Source organism: Vigna unguiculata, chromosome 1 (assembly GCF_004118075.2).
Source record: "Vigna unguiculata cultivar IT97K-499-35 chromosome 1, ASM411807v1, whole genome shotgun sequence".
NCBI classification, from domain to species: domain Eukaryota; kingdom Viridiplantae; phylum Streptophyta; class Magnoliopsida; order Fabales; family Fabaceae; genus Vigna; species Vigna unguiculata.
Genome location: NC_040279.1, coordinates 40,956,052 through 40,980,339, shown reverse-complemented (window position 1 = coordinate 40,980,339; position 24,288 = coordinate 40,956,052). Strand labels below are relative to the sequence as shown.

The 24,288-nt window shown below is 34.3% G+C and overlaps 4 protein-coding genes and 1 long non-coding RNA gene across 6 annotated transcripts; 3 read left to right on the top strand and 2 right to left on the bottom strand.

The window, feature by feature from the left end:
• Positions 1 to 3,501: 3,501 nt before the first annotated feature.
• LOC114178710 (adenosylhomocysteinase) lies at positions 3,502 to 5,890 on the bottom strand. The gene is made up of 2 exons (XM_028064768.1): positions 5,069 to 5,890; positions 3,502 to 4,534 (listed from the first exon to the last, which is right to left on the bottom strand). Exons 1-2 carry the CDS (start codon positions 5,777 to 5,779, stop codon positions 3,788 to 3,790), a joined length of 1,458 nt encoding a protein of 485 aa, XP_027920569.1. The 5' UTR covers positions 5,780 to 5,890; the 3' UTR covers positions 3,502 to 3,787.
• A 3,177-nt stretch (positions 5,891 to 9,067) lies between these two features.
• Positions 9,068 to 9,703, bottom strand: LOC114194976. The gene has a single exon (XM_028085377.1). It carries the CDS (start codon positions 9,659 to 9,661, stop codon positions 9,218 to 9,220), a length of 444 nt encoding a protein of 147 aa, XP_027941178.1. The 5' UTR covers positions 9,662 to 9,703; the 3' UTR covers positions 9,068 to 9,217.
• A 2,158-nt stretch (positions 9,704 to 11,861) lies between these two features.
• Positions 11,862 to 15,779, top strand: LOC114193213 (protein FLX-like 2). 2 transcript variants are annotated; one of them, XM_028082942.1, is made up of 5 exons: positions 11,870 to 11,975; positions 12,093 to 12,627; positions 13,622 to 13,767; positions 13,868 to 13,965; positions 15,062 to 15,779. In XM_028082942.1, exons 2-5 carry the CDS (start codon positions 12,095 to 12,097, stop codon positions 15,542 to 15,544), a joined length of 1,260 nt encoding a protein of 419 aa, XP_027938743.1. In that variant the 5' UTR covers positions 11,870 to 11,975; positions 12,093 to 12,094; the 3' UTR covers positions 15,545 to 15,779. The 2 variants fall into 2 exon arrangements, with proteins under 2 accessions (XP_027938736.1, XP_027938743.1); XM_028082935.1 differs by having other exon boundaries at positions 11,862 to 12,627.
• A 4,112-nt stretch (positions 15,780 to 19,891) lies between these two features.
• LOC114179618 lies at positions 19,892 to 21,299 on the top strand. Its single transcript, XR_003603490.1, has 3 exons — positions 19,892 to 20,067; positions 20,947 to 21,099; positions 21,223 to 21,299. It is a non-coding gene; the product is annotated as an uncharacterized LOC114179618 (long non-coding RNA).
• Positions 21,300 to 21,302: 3 nt separating this feature from the next.
• LOC114179610 (S-adenosylmethionine decarboxylase proenzyme-like) lies at positions 21,303 to 22,685 on the top strand. Its single transcript, XM_028066021.1, has one exon. It carries the CDS (start codon positions 21,386 to 21,388, stop codon positions 22,454 to 22,456), a length of 1,071 nt encoding a protein of 356 aa, XP_027921822.1. The 5' UTR covers positions 21,303 to 21,385; the 3' UTR covers positions 22,457 to 22,685.
• Positions 22,686 to 24,288: the final 1,603 nt, after the last annotated feature.

The window sequence follows — 24,288 nt, the reverse complement described above, 5'->3', positions numbered from 1 at the left end:
GAATATAACTTTTTTTTGTTATGGAGAGTGCTGCTTGTGATTTTAAATGAGAACAATTTATAATAATTATATTAAATGGTTTAGGTATAGGAGCATCATAATACCTTACAAGATTTTTCTGCTCCACTCTCATTGGAAGAAAAACCAGGTGGTGCCAAAATCGCAAAAATTGACTTCCTAAACCCTAATAGCCAAAATGGGGCACAGAAAGATAGTCATAATTTGGTTGACAATGACGCTTTGAATGAAGGCCCTGAACACGAAGTGAAACAAATCTATGAATGAAGCCACAACATTGTGTTTAGAGATTACAATTTCAATTTCAAGTTGTTTCCTCTTTACCTTCGTTTAAAAGGAAAATGGCGTGTCAAATATAATTTTTGCATCAGCGTGACTCCAAAAGTTAAAATGCTCAGGTTTAACACCCTTCACTTTAACAGCAATAAAATGTAAATCAATTATTATCACAGAATTTGGTTTCCCTTAATCTAGATTCCACTTAACTAGAGCTGTAATAAGTCTGCGAACTGTAAAAATAGTGGATGTTCGTAGGATTTTTTTTTTTCATTTTTCTTATTATTTTTTTTGTATGTATTAAAAAAGTGGAAAGACACGCAATATTTAGTTAAACGAAACGCCACGGCCCCCAAACGAAAGAAGCTTATTTCAAACCAAATATGGAGTGAAACACATCTATGAATGAAGGTTCTAATGGTGTGTTTCTTTTTCAATGGATTTGAGGGGGAAAGAAAAGAGAAAGAGGAATTGATTGGATTAGGAAAAAAATACGTCCAATTCTGTTTGTAGTATTCAATTTGTTTTTCTTATTTTTTTTTTCAATTAAAAATAAATAGATTCAATTTAGTTTTTTTTTTTCTGATTTGGATTAACGGTATAGGTGGCATCTGATATTAATATCACATGTAAGTGTGTTGTACTTAATTTAATATTTATGTTTCAAATTTTAATTCAATTGACTCCATTTGTACGAATGAAGCAATTTTGTTTGTCTTCAAAATAAGAGTATACTAGTAATTAAATTTAATTAAAATTTTTTTTTCAAATGAAATAAAATAAAACTTAATTTAACACAAAATAAAACTTAATTGAACAAAATTAAATAAAATAAAAGACCAATTAAATATTACATGCAAAAATTGAAACGAAAACATTGGATTAAAGAAAATATAATAAAAAATATTGAAATAAAAAAGTATGAAAGTCACTCAATACGATGAATTTGATAAATTAAAAATTATTACAATTGATAAAAATAAAGATTATTACAAAAACTAGCGTAAACACATGCGCTATCGCGTCTGTGTGTATGCATTTTTTACATATGCGTAATATTATATTAGTAGGTGATAATATTGTAATGCTATTAAGTTAATATATAAACTAAAATTATATTTATTAAGAATAAAGTAAATATATCAGAACAGATGAAATAATAACCATTGATAAATAAAGAAAAAGAGAAGAAGCAGAGATAGTCAATTTTATACAAAACTTGTAAAAGTAACGGTTAATTTTAACAAATTTAATAAATTATTATATTAAAAGGGTAAAATTGGTATTTTGAAATGTTGACACAAAAAAGGGAATCTCCTTTATATGTTGTTCTAGATTGTTTAAAATAAAATATAATTATATTAAAATGGAATATGAGTTATTATTGTTAAAAATAATATGGCTTAAATACCTTTTTGGTCCTCATTTTTGTAGTGTTTGTTGTGGATGATCCTCATTTTGACAGAATGTTTAAAATGTCTCATTTTTACCGAATGTTTAAAATTGTCATCATTTTCGCAATTCGTGTTTTATTTGGTCCTTTTTTGTGACGCCGTTTAAATAAGTAACAGAGGATTGTACAAGTGACACTGTTTGTATTACGTTGCATTGAGGTGTGTTACATGTACTGCACAAGGGGTGGTAATTTAGAAATCATGCAGAACATCACAACAATCCAAGGACAAACAAACCCAAAATAGAATTACGAAAACCCTAACTTACGAGCAAACACAACCCAGACAATCCTAAACCCACTTACTTCGTTGATGATGATTAATTGAAAAATTGAAATGAAAAGCGACTGCAATCCAACGATGAAATGACAAGTATTAGCTGTTTCTCTATAAATCCGAGTTTAAGAAAGACGAAGATGAAGAAATCACATCCAACGATGAAGAGCGCGACTGTAATCCAACTCAAGCCCTAATTGCAAAATTTCTCCCAAATTAAAAAGTTAACGTTAATTAGTCATCTGTATAGTACACATAACACACCAATGCAACGTAATACAAACAATGTTACTTGTACAACAGTGCTCCGTTACTGATTTAAACGGCGTCACAGAAAAGGACCAAATAAAACACAAATTGTGGAAATGAGAACCATTTTAAACATTCGGTCAAAATGAAAACAATTTTAAACATTCGGTCAAAATGAAGACCATTTTAAACATTTTGTCAAAATAAGGACCATCCGCACCAAACACTACGAAAATGAAACGAAAAAGATATTTAAATCAAATAATAATAATAATTGAAATCAACCAATTAAGTTAAAATAATTTGTGGGTAGTTATTTGAAATAAAATACAAAATAAATAAATTTAATTGATTAAATGATTTTAAATGAGATGATATTGTTTAAATTTAATATAAATTAAAATGTGAATAATTTGTTAACAAATTATATCGTTAGAGTAAATAACTAAAACCCTACATGACTAACTAGAAAAGCTAGGACAATATGGTCATTTTGAACCTGATACGCTGGCTTTCTCACATAGTCCTGAATCAACTGTCTAGACGACAAATTCATTTCTCCCGCAACTCTTGCGCATTTGGATCCTCACAAAAACCATGAAACTAACATAAACTTTCATCCCTTCTCAATCAGTATGAACAAACACAGCGTAAATGAAGCCACAACTGTGTTAAGAGATAACAATTTCAACTTCGAATTATTTCTCTCTTTACCCTTCGTTTCCACGTTTCACAATCACATTTAAAAGAAAAACGTGTACGAGTTAGACATGTGAAATGAATGTATAAGAAAATTGTGTCAAAGTATCATTTCACTTATTAATATTAATATGCATTTTTGCATCAGCTTCACTTTAACAGCGACTGTTCTCTATTTTTTTAATTGAATTTGAAAAAGAGCGAAACGATTCCTTATCACAAGATCCATGGTTAGACACTGTGATGTGAGATTTGCCACGTAAAAGAGAGGATTGGAGAGGTTTTAAGTGATGTGTGCAAAAAAATGTGAGTGAAGGTGCAGGAAATCAAATTGGCGCGTACATGTGTTGTGTGATTGCAATAAAAAGTGACAAAGGAGTGTCGTGACAAACGAGTATGTTGGAGAAGATTTTCTAGGTGGGCAAGGTGGATACAAAAACAAATAAGGGTGTGAAAGAAATAATGGATGATGCATGTAGGCTTTTTTCTTTTTTAGAATTTTCTTATATTCTTTGATATATTAAAAAGGTGAAAAGAAAAAAAAAACACAAACTTTAGTTAAACCAGAACGCCACCGCCCCCAATCAAAACAAGCCTTATTTCAAACCAAATTGGATTCATATCACAGAATCCAAGAGGATGTATAGCGCTCTTACCCGTCGCACCCACCCAGACATGAGTTCTACAAAATTAAGAAAACAATGTTCTACATGGATTTGAATCTAGCACAAAAAATCCAAAAAAGAAAAGAAAACAAGCCGCTTCATGAAACAATTTCGCCTTTCCCACGCTCTCCTTTGGTCATCACAACGAACTTAGTACCTGTAGTGAGCAGGCTTGTATGGACCCTCAACAGGCACACTGATGTAATCAGCCTGATCCTTGCTAAGCTTGGTGAGCTTAGCTCCAAGTTTGCCAAGGTGAAGTGCGGCAACCTTCTCATCAAGGTGCTTGGGCAAAACATAAACCTTCTTCTCATACTTCCCACTGTTCTTCTCCTTCCACAACTCAAGCTGAGCAATGACCTGGTTGGTGAAGGAGCAGGACATCACAAAACTGGGGTGTCCTGTAGCACATCCCAAGTTCATCAAACGACCCTCGGCCAAGACAATGATGCCGGTGTTCGTCTCAGGGAAGACCCACCTGTCGGTCTGGGGCTTGATGGTGATGCGCTTCACACCGGGGTAGTTCTCCAGACCCAGCATGTCAATCTCATTGTCAAAGTGACCAATGTTGCAAACAATGGCATTGTTCTTCATTTTCTTCATGTGGTCAACCATGATGATGTCCTTGTTACCGGTGGTGGTAACAAAGATATCAGCCTCAGATACAACATCCTCCAAGGTCAAAACCTGAAGGCCTTCCATGAGAGCCTGGAGGGCACAGATGGGATCAATCTCAGTCACAATTACACGAGCACCAGCTTGCTTCAATGCTGCAGCACAACCCTTTCCGACATCACCGTATCCAGCCACCACAGCCACCTTCCCGGCAATCATAACATCAGTAGCCCTCATCAGACCATCGGGCAGAGAATGACGGCACCCATACAAGTTGTCAAACTGTCACAAACCACAGATCAAAAGGTTAAACAAACAATAACAGCAAAAGCCAATTACCATGAACAACAAAATCAATGACCACCCTCTTGCTTTCAAAAACCATACAAACAACTGATAAAATGCAGTTAAGTTGGGTGAACAGTTCAAAATTTGATTCGGATTTTGAAATGATACAACATACAATTTGATTCAAAAGACAGTCAACAGTAAAATTCTGTTCACCTAAGTTACCTAGAGCTACTTCAAATCAATTCCTTGATGTAATTTCAGATTAACACCAATCCAAACTTCTTTCAGAACATTAGTCAAACAGTTAACAGATTCAAAAGTTCATTTCACCAATGCCACAAATCCCACTAAAACCGACAGATCTGAATCGAGCTCAACATTAGTTAATCAGTTAACAGATTCAAGAATCCATTTCACCAATGCCACAAATCCCTTAAAACATACAGATCCGAATCGAGCTCAGCGTATAAACACTCAAAAAGTAACAGATCTGGAAAAAAAATATCTAGAAGCAACCAAAAATACCTTGCTTTTGGTGACAGAGTCATTGACATTGATAGCAGGGAACAGAAGAGTTCCATTGGCCTGCATCTGATACAGCCTCTTCACACCAGTGGTGGTCTCCTCAGAAACCCCAACGAGACGCTCCTTCATCTTGCGGTACCTGGAGGGGTCGGTCTTCAACCCATCTCTGATGATGGTAAGCACGATCTGGAACTCAGCGTTGTCAGTGGAAGCGGGGTCGGGGAGCTCGCCGGTTTTCTCATAGAGCTCCTCGGCCTTGACACCCTCGTGGATGAGGAGGGTGGCGTCACCGCCGTCGTCGACGATGAGGTCAGGACCGCCGCCGGGGCCCCAGTCAAGGGCGCGCTCGGTGCACCACCAGTACTCCTGGAGGGTCTCGCCCTTCCAGGCGAAGACAGCAGCGCTGTCGCGGGCGATGGCGGCGGCGGCGTGGTCCTGGGTGGAGAAGATGTTGCAGGAGCACCAGCGGACCTCAGCGCCGAGGGCGGTGAGGGTCTCAATGAGCACGGCGGTCTGGATGGTCATGTGGAGGGAGCCGGTGATGCGGGCCCCCTTGAAGGGCTGCGATGGGCCGAACTCAGCCCGGCAGGCCATGAGGCCCGGCATCTCGACCTCCGCGAGATCGAGCTCGAGGCGCCCGAAGTCGGCCTGAGAAAGGTCCTTGACCTTGTACTCGCGGCCGCTTGTGGTTTTCTCCACCAATAGAGACATGGTTGCGCAGCAGCGAGAGAGAGAGAAAGAAAGAAGAGTGAGTGGGGTTTAGAGAGAATGAGGCAGTGAGTGACGAATTGGAGACCCAGTAGTGTGGGTATAAATAAGGGTGGAGAGAGGGAGTTGGTGAGTGGACTACCAGATCTGCTTTTTTTTCTTGCTTCTTACTTCCTCCTATGCCTAACTTAGGTTAATCTTTCAACCTGTTCCTTTTCTTTCACCCTCATTCTCCATTTTTCTTTTTTATTATTTATATTTTATTTTACATACATTATGGAAACTGAATTTATTTATATATTTGTCGCGTCTCCCTAATTGTATCAGAGGTTAATCCATTTTTTACACCCTTCATTTTATTATTCTCACCTCCGTGTTTCAATTATAGCCCAACATATTTAATAATTACACTCACACATCCATTTTTAATTTTTATATATATTTTTTTATTTTTTTAAGAATGCCCATTGCATCTTGTGTTAACACAATCTCTACAAAGTTGCAATATCACAACACCACTCCATTTACATCCATAATGGTTTCATCAGTTTTTTAATTCTTCGGATGATCTCCACCGACACTGAAGAATAACCTTAAAAAGTTGGGCAACACCTTCCACGCCTCTGGTACAAGAGTCTCTTTTCTTCTTCCCTCACACTCTCACCTACCTTCAACACTCTCCATCACAAGAAACCCATCCACACAGTTTTCATCTTTCTTCAACATTTTTTCTTCAATTGATGAGGATAATGGCAGGTCTGAATATTTTTCTTCATCTCCATTTTTTCTTCTTCACCCTTCACCACGCAGAACCCGACAACACGCTTCTTCTACTCTAAATTCTCTGCCCCTCAATAATTAATTCACTTTTCATAATATAATATTATATATATACACACACAAAGATACCAAAATACCTTATTATAATTTTTATCAATTCTTTCAGGATTCAATTAGATGACGTTTTCAAAGCTTTTCGATAAATTGAAAGTTCATTTCATACACATATTTTTCAAAGTGTATACTTTTCAAAATGTACTAAAATATAAATAGTTTTATCACTTTGTTATTGCTAATGCACAAAATATCTGAAATCCAACGAAAGGGAATGTGGTTAAGTGTTGGTTTTAACAGATAGGTTTTCTTATGTTATGTTTTTTATTGGATTGATGGGAAAAAACAAAATAAATTTATAGTATTTCAAGGAAATAAATATTACTTTATAAATTAATTTTGTAATGATAAATTACCTTTTTTTTTCATTCTTATTCTTTTCTCAATTAGAAAAAACTTAGAAAGAAAAGAAAAACGATTAGTTATAAGTTACTTTCTTGTAAGAGTAAGAGAACGTTATTTTCTCTTTTGTCCCTTTTCAATATTTGATGTTGGTTGCAAAATTGTTTGGTTGGATTAGTTCATCCAAGTCAATCACATATAATAAAAGGTAGACTACAGATTTTAAAATTCAAGTTTGTCAAATTTCAACTCAGAAGTATATGGTAGATGTCAATTCTCAATTTATTGTTCTTGTTTTATTTTATATCAATTTTCAATGGTCCGGGATTTGCTTCTTATTTTTTTTATTAAAGTTGTACTACGTGTTAAAAATTAAATTATTTATTTATTTCTACATGAATGAGTGAATCTTTATTTTAAAAATATATAGTAAATTTTTATAATAAATAAATTATTGACTGATTTGATTCACGACGACACAACGATCGAGAAAGAATATTTTGTAAGGCATCAGCTATTTTCCTTACGTGAAAAACATTGCTAATTTATAAGTTGGTGCTAAACTCCCAACTTTGCATGCCATATAAGTTCAGTAATTGATTGATAATTTAAAATTAATAAATAAATAAATAATGTAATTTTGTTTAGGATTATTCTCAAAACTGACTCTGGCAGCAACGCATATTTTGCAGTTTTTGATTGTTTCATAGGAGAAAAAAGGAACACATTGAATAATAAGATTTGCATTATAAAGGAATCAAAAATTTATACTCCACCATCATTTAGAAACTAAGTTATTTTGTTAGTTAAGATCTAAATAACTAATTTTTAATAACCAATTTTTTTTAATATTCAAGATCATATTATTTAATTTTAAAAATTAATTTAGTGATTAATTATAATTTTGTTATTTAAAATAGTAACTAATTTAGTAACCAATCATTTTTAATTTTATAGATAAATATCTAAATTAATTACTATAATTACTAATTATTATTGGTCAATATTTAAAAGTATTTTTGTTTGTAATCTAAAATAATTAGCTTTATTTTAATAAAAATAACAATTAAAAATTGTTTAATATAAAAAATTACAACAATATCTTATATTTGGAGACCGAAGAAGAGTAGTGTAATAAAATCTGTATTATTCTCTTATTCACTCCACTTGAAATGAAAGTGTAGCCGAAGTACACTATACGGGCCTCTGCTGGCATTTTTGGGTCCAAGATTTCTGTCCTCTTGTTATGTTATGGCTTAAAGAGCGCTTCTTCCTGCACTCTACGTTCTTCTCACTGCACCTCCAAACTTTTTGTTTTTCCTATTTTACCCTCTCAATATCAAAATATGAGAAAGCAGCACATTTTGGGGCCTCGCTCAATACAATTTTATTTTTTTCTGATTACAAAAACAAAAATCTATAACCAACATTTCCCACCCAGATATGCAGAACTTAGCATCAAATATATTTTTGGAAGGGAACAGAGTAAATCAATTAAGATTAAATATAACTTTTATATAAATATTATAATTTTTTTATTAAAATTAATATATTTAAGAAGATTAATTTAAATTTATATTTCACGTTGACATTCAAACTCACTCGCAACATGATTCTGTCCTGTGTTGTTTTCTTGTTCTGGTCATTGCAGTTTCCTATTAAAATGGTCAATTTGAAGTAGCCATCTTTACGCCGGGTCGTTCTTCTTTATTCCGTCGCACATCCTATATCACGGTAAACCTTTGTACAAAAGTCACGATTTTGTTTCAACTATTCTTGTTGGACGCCACATTCTATATCTCATGGTCGTAAAAAGGGTTCGACATGTGTGCTGCACTTATGCATGAAATGTTCTTGGTATAGTTTTGGAATAGAAGCTGTCATTGGAGGATCGCCATTTACCATTCATTGAAGACAAATTTGTTTCCTACTCTCAGATCCCAAGCACCGGTAGACCAGTGGATCAACCATCGATGTAGGTTATAGTTTGGAAAAACAAAAATTAATTGTTTTGCTTAGCTACAAATCTCGTAAGACAGTTATATGGTGTAAAAGTAAAAAGTAAAACCACTTTTCACATCGAGGAAAACAATGACATGATGCATCATTATTGATACTATACCAATTTTTACACGACATATATATTCAACCTTAAATTTACAAAAAATAATCAATAACCATGATGATCTTCGCCACCTGTTTCGTTTATGTTGAGGTCTTAGAAGTGAAGATGGAGTCTCTTGTGTCTCTTTTCTTGAGCTTGAGCACCTTTGACCAAAACCCATCTTTCTTCCTTCCACTCACATCCCTCTCTCTCCCTCTGCTCTTCGACCCAAACGCATGCGACTTGCTCTTCTTCAAATTCAAGCCCTGCGCGCTCGAACCAGATTCCGCCGCCACCAGCGAAGCGTTTCGCCGGAACCGTGGTTTACGGTGGCCACCACCGCGACCCGAAGAAAAAGATTGATGAGGAGAAGCAGGCGATTGTGGAGAAAAACAAAGAGGGTCAATAATAGGGTTGGTGCTGTATAACTGCGACAGTTTTTCCCTCAAACAAGAGGAACAAACACCAGGTGATTGCTTATCGTGTGGGTGCTCCTTGCACCCTCCTCTTGTTCTTTCAAACACCATTTCGCAACGTTTCATCATTTTCCTCTCCCCTCCGATTTGTTGAAACCTACATTACGTGCTTCTGCGTGGCATTATTTATATGGGAAATTCAGTGGTCAAAGATCCAATGTATAGTATTCCATACCTAATAATAACACGTGCACGACCACGAAAGTTCCTGCTTTCTCTTAAATATTATTCTTAGCAATAGCATTCTTGTTTTTGGTAAACCAATAAGGTCAAAGGAAAATTATTGTTGTCCGTATTAAAAATTTGAAGCTGTTGGTATTAAGCATTGTTTACGTGAGAACGAGATTGTTTTGTTTGACTGTGTTCAATGTAATTCATCTTCTCAATGTGTCCAATGGGCAACTGAAAAGGACTTGCAAACAGACAAAGATGGTCCCTATGAACAATTCAGACCTTAATATTTGTTACTTAACAATTAGTTCACCACATACAAACTATAAACAATAATTACACGCACTACCATTACAAAACAATAAATTCTTATTATCTGATTATTAATTCAAACAATAAATTCTTAACAAAACATGTTTTTCTCCTTTTTGACGAATTCATTATTCAAACTTCCTGCAATGTGTGACATAGATGACAGCCCCCGCAGATGATTGCGCAGACAAATATTTTTTTCAAAACCATCACAAAGTGACCTCGTTCTTAGTAATTACATGCTTAGATGAAATGGTGAAAGTAATATATATTGGTGATATCATAATGATCTAAGGAAAAAGTTAACACTAATAAATATATCTTTTCCAATCGGTTTTGATTAAGTTATATTATTTAACAAACTTGATTTAAATAAAATTGCAATTATTGTTAAAAGAGTACTAACCAAAATTTATAGTATTCTATTTGAGATTTTTTAAATATATATTTTAATAGAGATGTCACAGTATATATTTTCTAATCTGTAAAAGTAAGGGATAATCTCACTAAAACATTCTACCAATTATTGACTAAGCTCTTAATTTTATGATGAGTTAATTGAACTTATAATAGAAACTAAATTAATTTAAAATACTAATTGTAATATATATATATATATATTATTTATATTATCTATATCATATAAAGATAATTCTTCTTTTCTATCCTTTAAATAATTACTTTTTTAAATTAAAGTAATTATTTTGTCAATTTTATCTTTAAGTGATCACTTTTTAAAATTGATATTTTTTTTATCTGATTATTTTTTAAAAATTAACTATTTTTTATAATTAAAATATTTGTTTAAAATAAAATTGTAAAAATTATTTATATTTTTTTATAATGATAGAATAATAATTTTATTACCTTATGTTATTATAGAAAAGGTTGACACACTAACATATATGATTTCACAAGTATTTATACTATTATAAGATTATTGATTTTTGAGTACATTTTCCAAACGTATCGTTCAAATATTTTTTTTATCAATTTTATTATTGAAGTGATTTTTTTAATTTATTTTTCTTTTAATTTGACCTATATTTATATTTAAATGGGATTTGTTTTTCTTGTATATATATTTAATCTAAATTAATTTAATTAGTTGACTTTTTATTATTTTATTAATTAATTTTTTATATTCATATAATTTATTTACAATAAAAGATTATACAAATTATTTATTTTTATAATTATTTTCAATAAAATTTATTTTTATAATTTAATACGTCATTGTTAAAATAAGATAAAGTGGACATACCATAACAAATTAAATAATTTTAGTTCGGATTAATTGGAAAATTTGAGGTAGTCGATATATATATATATATATATATATATATATATATATATATATATATATATATATATATATATATATATATATATATATATATATATAAAATTATTAATGTAATAAATAATTTTATTTAATTATATTTTAAATCTTTGAAATAGGAAAATAAATTTTAATAGACTGAATTAAAAAACATATATAACCTAGTTTTTTAATATAAAATTTGAACGATAAAAAGTTTTAAAAATCATTTTACAATCCCTCAAATTTAACGTAGATAGACATAAGTTATATTTTCTTTTCAAGTTTAAAGAATTTCTTTCATTTATAAATTAAATAAAATTTATCCTATTTCTAGAGATTAAATTTTTTTTTAATGTGTTGAATTCTTACTTACAGAAAAAAAGTAAAACAGTTAAAGTACTCTTTCCAATTAAGTTTTGTATAAACCTCTCAAAAAAAAAAGTAGATTAAGAAAAAATTATACCTACCAGTAACCATCTTGGTGAATTCCTTTTTTTCATCATTGGATTAGGGTTTCTGCGGTTCCTTCACATCGAAACCCTCTTCGATTCGCATCCTCTCTCCCCTACTCCCACTGTACATGGTTCTTTATCATTCGCATTCCGTTTTCAATTCTTCATTCCCTCATTTTAATAGTTCTTCAAATCCCATTTTCTCCGTGCCCTAATTTCACGATCACTCCGTCATCTTCAGCAATGGGAAGCAAAGGCCGCATGCCCCCGCCCCCGCACCTGCGGCGGTCGATCCCGCCGGGTCCCGCCGCGATGCCGCACCCGCTTGCGGCACCATTCGATCTACTCCCGCCGCCGCAGGTGTTGGAGCAGAAGCTAGCGTCGCAGCACGCGGAGATGCAGCGCCTGGCGACGGAGAACCAGCGGCTCGCAGCGACGCACGGAGCGCTGAGACAGGAGCTAGCGGCGGCGCAGCACGAGTTGCAGATGCTCCACGCCCTCGTGGCAGGGCTGAAGGGGGAGCGGGAGCAGCAGGTGCGCGCGCAGTTGGAGAAGATCTCGAAGATGGAGAGCGAGGCTCAGAGCTCAGAGGGCGTGAAGATGGAGCTGCAGCAGGCTCGCGGGGAGGCGCAGAACCTTGTTTTGTCGAGGGATGAACTTGTTTCAAAAGCGCAACAGTTGACTCAGGAACTGCAGAGGGTTCATACTGATGTTGTTCAGATCCCCGCGCTTATCTCTGAGCTTGAATGCCTCAGACAGGAGTATCAGCATTGCAGGTATCCCTTCTTCTGCCTCTTTTTTAGGGTTAGATGGGTTAGATGTGTACTTATGATGTAGTGTGCAATGGGTTCTTCTTAGAGAAAATGTTGTGATGATGATGTAGAAAGTGACCTAGTATATGAAAGCATTGGTTAAGTGTGGTTGTCTATGTAGACATTTCTTCTTGTGTTGTGACCTAGGTGATATGGAATGCTAGCTGTCTCTCTAAGGGATGCAATTATGCCTGTAAAATTCATGGGGTGGTTTTTGTTTCTTTGGTTTAGAGGCTTTGTTAGTATTGGCGAAGGGTGGGATATTATGGGAATGTGGCAATTGGCAAATTTAGAGGTAGTTGTGTCAATTTTTTAACATTTTTCAACATTTGATGAGGGATGTAACCTGATAACATATCTTTAGAATATCTTTAGAATAGTGAAAAAAACGAATAAGGTAGTTAAATTGAGAAATTACTTGTGTGAACTTTATTTAGTGGAAAATATTGTGAAGAGGTTTTTAATAGAAGGGAATGGAGAATTGGGGTTATTGGACAAGGTGAGTATCATTTATGGTGAGTATCATTTAGATGATTTGATAGATGGGTAATAATATAGGGAACCAATGTTATAAAGGCTCTCTCTCCAAAATGTTATTAAGTGACCTTCCTATACTTCACCTTTTAGGCAGCCTTGGCTCAGTTAGAATGGTTAGCATTTGGTAGACATACATCTTAAAAACTCCCATTTTGGTTAAGGGTGAATCTTTCATTCTCATGTCATTCTATTTGGAATCCCAACCACCACTAATGTGACCCTTTTAAACCCATTTATGATTTTGGGTTGATTCTTACCCTAGATTTACTCTTAACCTTCAACCTGCCTTTTTTTACCCATAATTCACTAAAGACAACTTCAAAGCCAACTTTCTGTTCCTATTCTCTCCTTATAACATGTTGGCATAATGTCAAAGTGTCATGTTTAGTGTTCTTGACAATCTTTTGTTCTGGTCATGCAGAGCCACATTTGACTATGAAAAAAAATTATACAATGATCACCTTGAGTCACTCCAGGTGATGGAAAAAAACTATGTTTCTATGAGTAGGGAAGTGGAAAAACTTCGAGCCGAGCTTACAAACACGGCTAATGTGGATCGGAGAAGTAGTATGTATCTCCTTCCATATCTGTTTTATGTGTTAGAATAGAGCCGTTGTCCCTCAATTTGTCTTGATTTCTGGATTGATTACTGGTAATAAAAATTCAGGTGGGCCATATGGTGGCACCTCTGGAACTAACGAGAACGAGGCTTCTGGTCTTCCTGTGGGACAAAATGCTTATGAAGATGGTTATTCTATTATGCAGGTGTGTGATGTCTCCATGTGTTAAGCTATTTTGTTGTGGAGTGCATTATTTTAGTTCATTGTCTAATATTTTTAGTTTTCAAATCTTTTAATAAAAAATATGTGGATTTTTTATGTTTTTATTTATTTTATAAACTCTTTATTCTTAAATATAGTAAATAGAATAATGCTTCAAAGTGTAATTGAGTATGTGTCAATTAATGATGTGTTCCTGGGTTTAATAAAATTAATGATGAACTTTTTGAACTAAATGGTCAAGTATAACAATGATCTATAATTGCAAAGATATTATAGAATGATATGCGAATGTAGTAACAAAACAATTTCTCAGACCCTGTCACTACATACTAATCCTAAGGTTACACAGTCTCATAGAATTATGTTTCCAATATGATGGTGTGCTAACATAATGGACATAATGGCATTTTCCTGGTTGTTGTCTACCCTTTTGTTACTCATTAATCTTTGATAATCACCTTTCTGATGGTACCGAATTAACATAATCACCTTGCTGATTGTTTTTGTTACCATGATAAAGAAATTCCAAATTTATAGGATTATCATGCTCATTTCCATGTTTAGGTGCTTTGCATGATAACAATTGAGAATGTGTTAGTTTATTATCTGTGTGCAGGGAAAATAGGAATGATATAGTGGTAGCAATAGATGCTTTGTGTTCAACTGCTATATTCTAACATCTGCTCCTCTAAACACAGTGCAAAATGTAGTGTTACTGATGAAAGATTTTAATTTGCGTTTAGATTGGGCACTAATAATGGGTTTTCAAGCAATGTGTTTGCTTAGTGCCAATTCTATATTACAACCAGTTATTAAAATAGCTCCTAATCGAGCATTAGATATCCATATTTAAGATGACGGGTCATTGCATTTGTGCCCTCAGTTAGGGATAATTTTAGATACCATAGTAGCTAAAACCAAAAAATAAAATCTCCGGTTCCAATACTGATCTCAAATGTCTATATTGTGTTTCTGTAAACGTGACTTATCTTGAGATATGCTGATAAAGTAATATATACTGATTGGGCCATGTTCTTAGGTTGATTCGGTTTTTCAATTCGAATATTTTTGTTTTACAGGGACGTGGTCCCCTCCCTGCCGGCAGTGGGGGTGGTGGCAGTGCTACTACACTTTCTTCTGCTGGAGCTCAACCTGGTCCAACTCCTGCAGGGACTGGTTATGATCCTCCCAGAGGACCTAGCTATGGTGCATCTGCTGGACCTAATTATGACGCACAAAGGGGTGTTACTTACGACACACAAAGGCTGACTGGTTACGATGCCTTTAGAGGAGGATCAGCATACGATTCCAAGAGAGGGGCAATTTTTGATAATCAAAGAAGTTCCTATGATCCACAGAGAGGTTCGGGATATGATATGCAGAGAGGACCTGGTTACGATTCATCGAGACCAGTTGGCTATGAATCGCAGTCAAGAGGGGTTGGTGGTCCTCATGGACATGCTCCACCGATGAACAATATGCCGTATGGATCCACAACACCGCCTGCTCGTAGTGGAGGTGGATATGAAACTACTCGAGGTGTAAACCCCAATAGGAGATGATGATGACCATTACCTTGAGTTTGTCTGGCTCATGAATGTACGTTTGGTTTTCTCCTATCTTTGTTGTAATGTGCATAGTCCACGAGAGGGGAAACAAATGTTCGTCATTATTGGAAAGACATTCTCACCGCCTATAATTGCTCTACATGAAATTGGTAACACACTACCAATCTAACTTGCCTATATAATTTATTTGGGATTTGAGATGGTTTAATTTTATTAATCTCTTGTCTTCCCTTACCTTCCATTAAATGATTTCAATTTTTTTTTTCTGTCAATCTAGTTAAATGCATATCCCTGTTACTTTGTTCAATTTTCAAGGCCTTTTTATCTTTTACTTTATACTTTTTTAGATTTTAGCTATTTGCCTCGAAAAAGTTTACAATGCTTGGAATATTTTTCATTCGCAATTCAATTCAGCTGTGGAATGTCTAATATGGATTTTCTATATTAATAGGCTGAAATCCGGAGTTAGATATTGTGTGTATAATTTTTGGTCCAAAGAGCATGCAAGGGATGGTCAACAGAGTTAAGTTAGAACAGAACCATTATGTTTCTTAATAGTTCTTACCATAATATTCCTGTCTGGCATTGTATATAAAACAAGTTATCAAAATAACTACGAAACAATATCAATAGATTGTCGAATAATTTGGACTCATTTTACGTTGTTCCTATTTATGCGCATTACTTTTTATATATAAATGGTGATGTTAATTTCAATTACTTTTTATATATTTCATGTAGGTTTTACCATTATATATTTCATTTTTTTTCATTACTTCTATTTTAAATTTTCTATAAGATTAATGCTTTGTTTAGATTAACGGAACAACAGGAAATGAAAGGAAAGAAAATGAATTAGCAGAAAGAGAATAAAAAATATAATAAAATTACTGTAAATTTTGTAGTTAATTTAATTGATTTAATAGAATAATTCGTAAAATATCTTTTAAAAGTAGTTCGATGCAAAAATAATTTTCAAAATATAAATAAATTTAAAATAAAATGTTAAATTGTAATAAAAAAATATTATTCAATCTTAATAAAAAAAAGTTAAATTTTACAATAATAATAATAATAATAATAATAATTTATAAAAATAATCTATTTTATAAAGTACATGTTATTGTATTTTTATATTAAAAAATTGATACTTTCATAATCAGTAACATAATTATTATAAATATTTTTATATAAATGTAAATACTAAAATCATATTTTTAAACATAATCTATTATATTACAAAAATATAATTGTACATAAATACTCTATTATTATTATTTACACATCAATATATTTTTTAACTTGATTACGGGTACGTCGTAGTCTTTTTTTACAATGTGAAAATTTATTGATTTGTATATTATTTTTATTTTTCTAATTATTTGTTTTCTTTTTTTAGGAATGGCCGACCTCAACATGCTCATCAGGATTCCGACTTGATAAATATTTATCATAAAACGAGTTTAGTCATAGGCCGAGGTGACGAGCATTTGGACCGAGGTGCTCGAGGTAACGAGCACTTAGGTCGAGGTGGCCGAGGTGACGAGCAAATATCACTGGATTTTAGGAATAACCACCCACATGCGAGATTTCAGGAGAGAATAGTGGAGAAGTGGGTAGGTTGGTCAGCTAAAGATCTGACATTAAAACAACAGTTTAAAAACTGAAGGACTATATATATACATAAGGGATTAAGGAAAAAAGGGGGTGAACTTATAAGTGAGAGAGAGAATTATTGTTCTGGTTTGGCCATCATTCCTAGACCGGAACAGATTTGTATATTTTTTTTTATTTTTTAATTATTTGTTTTTTTTTGGTATATTTTGTTACATAATTTGAAAAGATTATATATATATATATATATATATATATATATATATATATATATATATAGTACGCTGAGAGCTGGCCGACCTGACCAACCTCGCCACGAGCGAGAGAATACCTCAGTACGCTGAAGACTCAACTCAGATCTGACCTCGCTACGAGCGAGAGAATACCTCAGTACGCTGAGGACTCGACTTGATCCGACCTCGCTACGAGCGAGAGAATACCTCAGTACGTTGAGGACTCAACTCGGATCCGACCTCGCTACAAGCGAGAGAATACCTTAGTACGTTGAGGATTCAACTTGATTCGACCTCGCTACGAGCTTGAAAATACCTCAGTACGCTGAGGACTCAACTTAATCATTTTATCTTACTTGTGTCAGTACGCTGAGAACTCAATTATTTTATCTTACTTATGTTATGTTGAGGTCTCCCTAAGGCCGACCTCAGCTAGATCATTTTATATATTACTTGTCTTATGTTGAGGTCTCCCTAAGGCCAACTTTAGCTTAATCATTTTTATGTCGATGTCTTCCTTGAGCCGACCTTAGGTTGATAATCTTCCTTGTGTTATGTTGAGGTCTCCCTAAGGTCGACCTCAGCCAAATCAATTTATATATTACTTCTTATGCTGAGGTCTCCCTCAGGCCGACCTCAGCTTAATCATTTCTATCTTGAGGTCTCCCTTGGGTCGACCTCAAGTTGATCATCTTACTTGTGTTCTTTTGAGGTCTCTTTCAGGCTGGCCTCAACTTAATCATTTTACTTATCTTATGTTGAGGTCTCTCTCGGGCCGACCTCATATGTTGAGGTCTCCCTCAGGCCGACCTCAGCTTGATTGTTTTACTTATCTTATATTGAGGTCTCCCTCGGGCCGACCTCATATGGTGAGGTCTCCCTTAGGCCGACCTCAACTTGACCATTTTACTTATTTTATGTCGAGGTCTCCTCCGGACCGACTTTAGCTTTATCATGTTATATATATTTACTTGTGCTATACTAGAATATGTGGACGGTTTATGACAACCTTTCATCCTAACAAGTTGAGGACTCAAGGTTGGAGGACTATGTATCGTCCAGGGAATGACCGACCTCAACATGCTCATCAAGATTTGACTTGATAAATATTTATCATAAAACAAGAGTTTTAGTCATAGGCTGAGGTGGTCGAGGTAACGAGCACTTGGGCCGAGGTGGCCGAGGTGACGAGCAAATATCACTGGATTTTAGGAATAACCACCCACATGCGAGATTGCAGGAGAGAATAATGGAGAAGTGGGTAGGTTGGTTAGCTAAAGATCTGACATTAAAATAGCAGTATAAAAACTGAAGGACTCTATATATACATAAGGGAATTAAGGAAAAAAAGGGGGGTGAATTCAGGAGTGAGAGAGAGAATTATTGTTCTGGTTTGGCCATCATTCCTAGACCGGAACAATTATTTATCAAGTTATCACATGTTTAAATATGCATGGTTTTGATTGAAGCTGCCAACAGAGACATTTATGGTGTCAAATTGAAGATGTTAAACAACCATATAAACTCACTAAAATAAGTTTTAAATTTGGAATCAACTCCTTGATGTAAAACCACAAAATTAGCATATAATTTTAAATAAATCCAACATAAATTTGCATAATCTTTGAAGATCAATTTAGTGATTCCTGAACTTTATTATGGATTCTCGTTTGTGATAAGCCAATATATTTAAAATAGTTTTAACAGACACACACACATATATATATATATATAACACACACACATATATATATATATATATATATATATATATATATATGATGTGTTGCCGGCACAAAGACCGTGCGATCCGACGAGTTATCATGAATCATCAAAGCAATAGGTAGAGTCTGCATCGACCTTTTATCTAATAAATGCATCCTTCTAGAAGTCGGGGTTTGTTGCACATATTAACTCTAGAATTACTACAGTTATCCGAGTAGTATATATATATATATATATATATATATATATATATATATATATATATATATATATATATATATATATATATATATATATTTATTTTATATTTTTAAAATGGTTTAGTTTAACTTAATTATCTTATCATTTTAAATACTTTAAGATAAAATCATTTATATATATAACAAACATATATCTTATTTTATTTTAAATTTTTAGTGCAATCTAAACGGTTTAATTTAACTTTATGAACTTATCATTTTAAATACTTTAAGACAAGAGTAATCTATATATTATAATTTTAATCTGTATCGACCATAAAATACTGGTTGAATTATATGCTTGAAAGGAAAGAATAAAATTGTATGACAGAGTATATTATATTGTAAATTTATAGAAATTTAAAATAAACACCACCTTTGAAAAGCAATCCATGTATTCTATAATTAATCCAAAGATAAAATTAAACATAGTATTTGTTTGTTTAGCACGTTTACTGAGATAGAAAATTGAGGGGTACTATCGTAATTTCCATTCATCTCGGCTCCTATATAAGTTTCATCTCTTCTCTTCATTACAACCCATACGATTTTGATTATAACAACTAATCAAAACCCTTCTCTTCTCCGATTTCGCCCTTCCTTAAATTGTTGTTAGAGCATTTCATTCAGATTAATTTTGATTCGAAGTGCAATTTTGGGAGGGGGATATCAGACAACTTCACTAGCCTCCATTGTATATATACCTGTAAGTATCAATTTTTATTTATTTTTTGTATACTGTTTTAAGATTCTTGTTTATGTTTCATGCACTTGAATATGGTTCCATTTTCATATGAAATAGTGAATTGAAAGAGAGTATTCAGTTTTTTTTTTCGGTTCTTAGTGTTGTGTTATTGTATCCAAACTTTTTTTCCCGGCTATAAATGTCAGGTACCTTTTTTTTTTAATCTGAATGTGTGTTTTTGGTCATGTTCTTCAATTATGTCAGAGTTTATGGGGACTGGAAGGAACATTTTTGGGTCTCTGGTTTTTAATATTGTGCATGATTTATTTTTATTTTTTCTCTCCAGATTATAACCTTTTCAGAATGATCATCAATGTTCTTCTGTTTTTGAATAAAAAGATTAATTATCTTTTTGTACCTAAAAGAATATCTCGGAAGATTTAATCTCTGTATCTTTTTTCTTATCTCAGATTACACATATTTTTCATCAACGATATAGAGATCAAAAGCATCTTAAATTTTTACAGGAACAGTTTAGAAACGAATTTTAGGATAAAATTATACTTTATCCTTGGAAGAGTGACCCTGTTGTCTGCATTGCAGGGAACAATTTTCTTGACTTTTTAACACACACAGCCTACGCATGATAGCATACGTCTTTTACCCCTATTGATTGCGGTTGTATAAACTGATTATGGAATTCATATTATCATTTTGTATTTATGTGCTGAACTCGATGAAAGGTTACGCCACGTTCATGGTGAATTTGTTCAAGATTGCAGTTTTTCCTTCGTTTTTTATATGTTCATGTTCTTCTCACACCATAAAATATTCTAGAATTCATGTTTGCACAGGTGTTGCTAGCATTCTGCCATTGATTTTGTTTTCTTCTTTTGTCAGAAAGGTCTGAATGATCTGATGGAGTCCAAAGGTGGCAAGAAGAAGTCGTCTAGTAGTAAATCCTTTTTGTACGAAACTCCCCTCGGCTACATCATTGAAGACGTTCGCCCACACGGTGGAATCAAGAAATTCAGATCCGCTGCTTACTCCAACGTAAATATTTATTCTATTTGTTTTCTGATGATTAGATTCAGACATTTAGTTTTTTCTTTTTGCTTGATTCAGACATTTAGTATCCAACATTATGTTTGACAATCGAACTTTTGTCTATTGCAGTGCATCCGCAAGCCATCCTGACTTTGGCTTTGTTGTGTGACATAAACCCCGTCTTCATTTTGTCTGCTCTTCGTTTTCGTTTTCGTTTTCTTTTTCTTTTTCTCTCCCTTGTGTTTTTGTTCTCTACCTACGCAGCAAAACTTTCCTTTCTTTTCTAGCCAAGATGGCAGCCTCAGCCATTGGTTTTGAAGGTTATGAAAAAAGGCTTGAGATATCATTTTCTGAAGATGGCGTTCTTGCTGGAGGATCAGGTCTGCGAGCATTGTCCAGGGACCAATTGGATGAGTTTCTGAACCCAGCGGAGTGCACTATTGTTTCATCGCTTTCAAACGATTGTCTTGACTCTTATGTTCTGTCGGAGTCAAGCCTGTTTATCTATCCTTATAAACTTATCATCAAAACTTGTGGCACTACCAAATTGCTTCTGTCCATTCCTTCAATTCTCAAGTTAGCTGATTCCATTGACCTTTCTGTGAAATCTGTAAGGTACACCCGCGGAAGTTTCATTTTTCCCCGTGCGCAGTCATATCCTCATCGTAGCTTTTCAGAAGAAGTCTCTGTCCTTGATAGCTATTTCGGGAAGCTCGGTAATGGTAGCAAAGCTTACGCAATGGGCGACCCTTCAAAGTCACAGTTATGGCACATCTACTCTGCAAGTGCTCAGGCAAAAGAATCATTGGAATCGGTCTATGGCCTTGAGATGTGTATGACTGGTTTAGACAAGGAATGTGCTTCTGTATTTTTCAAAGAAAATACATCTTCAGCAGCTTTGATGACTGAGAATTCTGGAATTAGGAATATCCTTCCACTGTCTGATATATGTGACTTTGAATTTGACCCTTGTGGTTATTCTATGAATGGTATAGAAGGGAATGCAATATCCACCATCCATGTCACCCCAGAAGATGGTTTCAGTTATGCTAGTTTCGAAGCTGTTGGTTATGACTTTGATGACATGGCTCTGTGCGAACTTGTGGATAGGGTTTTAGCATGCTTCCGTCCTGCAGAGTTTTCTGTTGCTCTGCACATTGACATGCATGGTGAAAAGCTTGACAAATTTCCCTTGGACATCAGTGGTTATTACTGTGGAGAGAGGACTAATGAAGAACTTGGAGTGGGTGGTGCAATTATGTACCAGAAATTTGTTCTATGCGATGGTAGTGCGTCTCCCAGGTCAATTCTGAGATGCTGCTGGAGTGAGGATGAAAATGAAGATGAAGCAAGGGAGATATAAATGCTTCTGGGTTTTATGTTTTGTTGTTTATCTTTAATCTCTGTTTTTACCTAAATAACTTTGGGGGTTATGATCTGAGAGTGGAGCTACAAACGTGCTGTGTTGTTTCACTTGCTAGTTTGTTTGTGTGATTCTGCTGATGTTTTTTCCTTACAACTGCCAACTCATGAGGTACTGGTGTTGCAGCTGTTTATTATGGAAGTATAATAAATGAATAAATGTTTAATAAGATCCTCAACCACGATCCATTCAACTTTATAATTTTCATTAATGTAGTTCTAAGGGAAAGAGAAACGTAACGTTAATGTAGATATAGTTCTCAGATAGAGAATTAAAAAAAATAAAATAAAGGGATTTGATATTTCGTAATCATATGTAATTTCAACTTTTGTTAAATATACATTTGATTTCACGATTTGCAGTCTTTGGGAGAAAAAAAGGCTTATTTGTTTTTATTTTTTATTTTGAAAGTATGCCACATTCTTTCAACGAATAGAATAAAGCGGATTAAGATAAACAAATTAATTGAAATATTAGATATTAAAATAATAAATGATCGAAAGAAATAAAAGAGGAAAAATTAAAAATAGATAAAAGTTATTATAAAAAAATAAGTTGATTCTAATTTATTCAAAATAAGAGGCATATTTGTAATAACTCTTTTATTTCAATCGCCTTCTTCCCCTCATTCTAACACTGAACACTTCACTCTCTATTTCACCATCATCCCTTACACAGCTACCTTCAAACTTAACCAAATTTCTTTTGCTCCTGAATCAGATGCTGGAGAAGTGACCCCGACAAATCCTCAAGCTACCTCCATCCCTAGCCTTTCTTCCTCCAGGTAAGCTCCAATTTCGTTTTGAAGTCCAATTCCAGATTTCAACTAGAAATCTTGTCACTATTCTGGGTCTAATCGAGTGTTCCTCACTCATCCATGTCTGAATGATGAAATTGCTAGGTTAAATTAAAGAATTATACCCCTCCTCTCTTAGTTGCTCTCACCCAAAGCATTCTTCATTATTTAATGTAAGGGAAGCTGACTTTTCAACCAAATTTAATGCGAAATGTGTTCATGAGTGATTGAAGTGTGTGATTGTGTATTTAATTGGTGTTTAAGACTGTCTGTGTGTGAATTTGGGTGATGGATTATTTTTTAGCGAGCCTGCATGTGAAGAACAGAGAGGATTTCCTGGTAGTTTCGCCCAGGCGAGCCGCTCTCTCCTGAGCGAGAATACCAGAAGATCACCTCTGTCACTGCGCGAAATCTCGCCTAGGCGAGCTGGAGTCGCCTGAGCGAGATAACTTCTCGTCTAGGCGAGCCAGTTTAGCCTGTGCGAGAGTTCGCCCAGGATTCTTAAATTGCCACTGTATGAGGTCTCGTCCAGGCGATAGCAACTCGCCTAAGCGAGATAAACTCTCTAGCTTAGGCAAGACCCTCTAGCCTAAGCGAGATTCCCTGTAGAAATTAGTTTTCTCACTGTCTTGATTACATGATGCTATATTGATTGCCTTAAGATGATAATGGTTGATCTTATATGTGATCCTTATGCATGTCAGACTGTGTGATGGAATTGAGTGTGAATTTGATATGAATGAGAATATGTTGGAGTTAGGATTTCAAGGGAAATTCTAAGGTAATGGTTTTAGTAAATGTAAGGGCATGAGGACTCATATTGGTGGCATCCTGACGCTCCTAGTAACTATTAAGACTCAAGTAGAGTATGATGGATTACGTCGGGGGGAGTAGCAGGAGATCCTGGTCTATGAATCCGATCCATCATAGAGGTGATGGGATTTACCTTGAGAGTGGTTGGGTAATACCCCTTGTG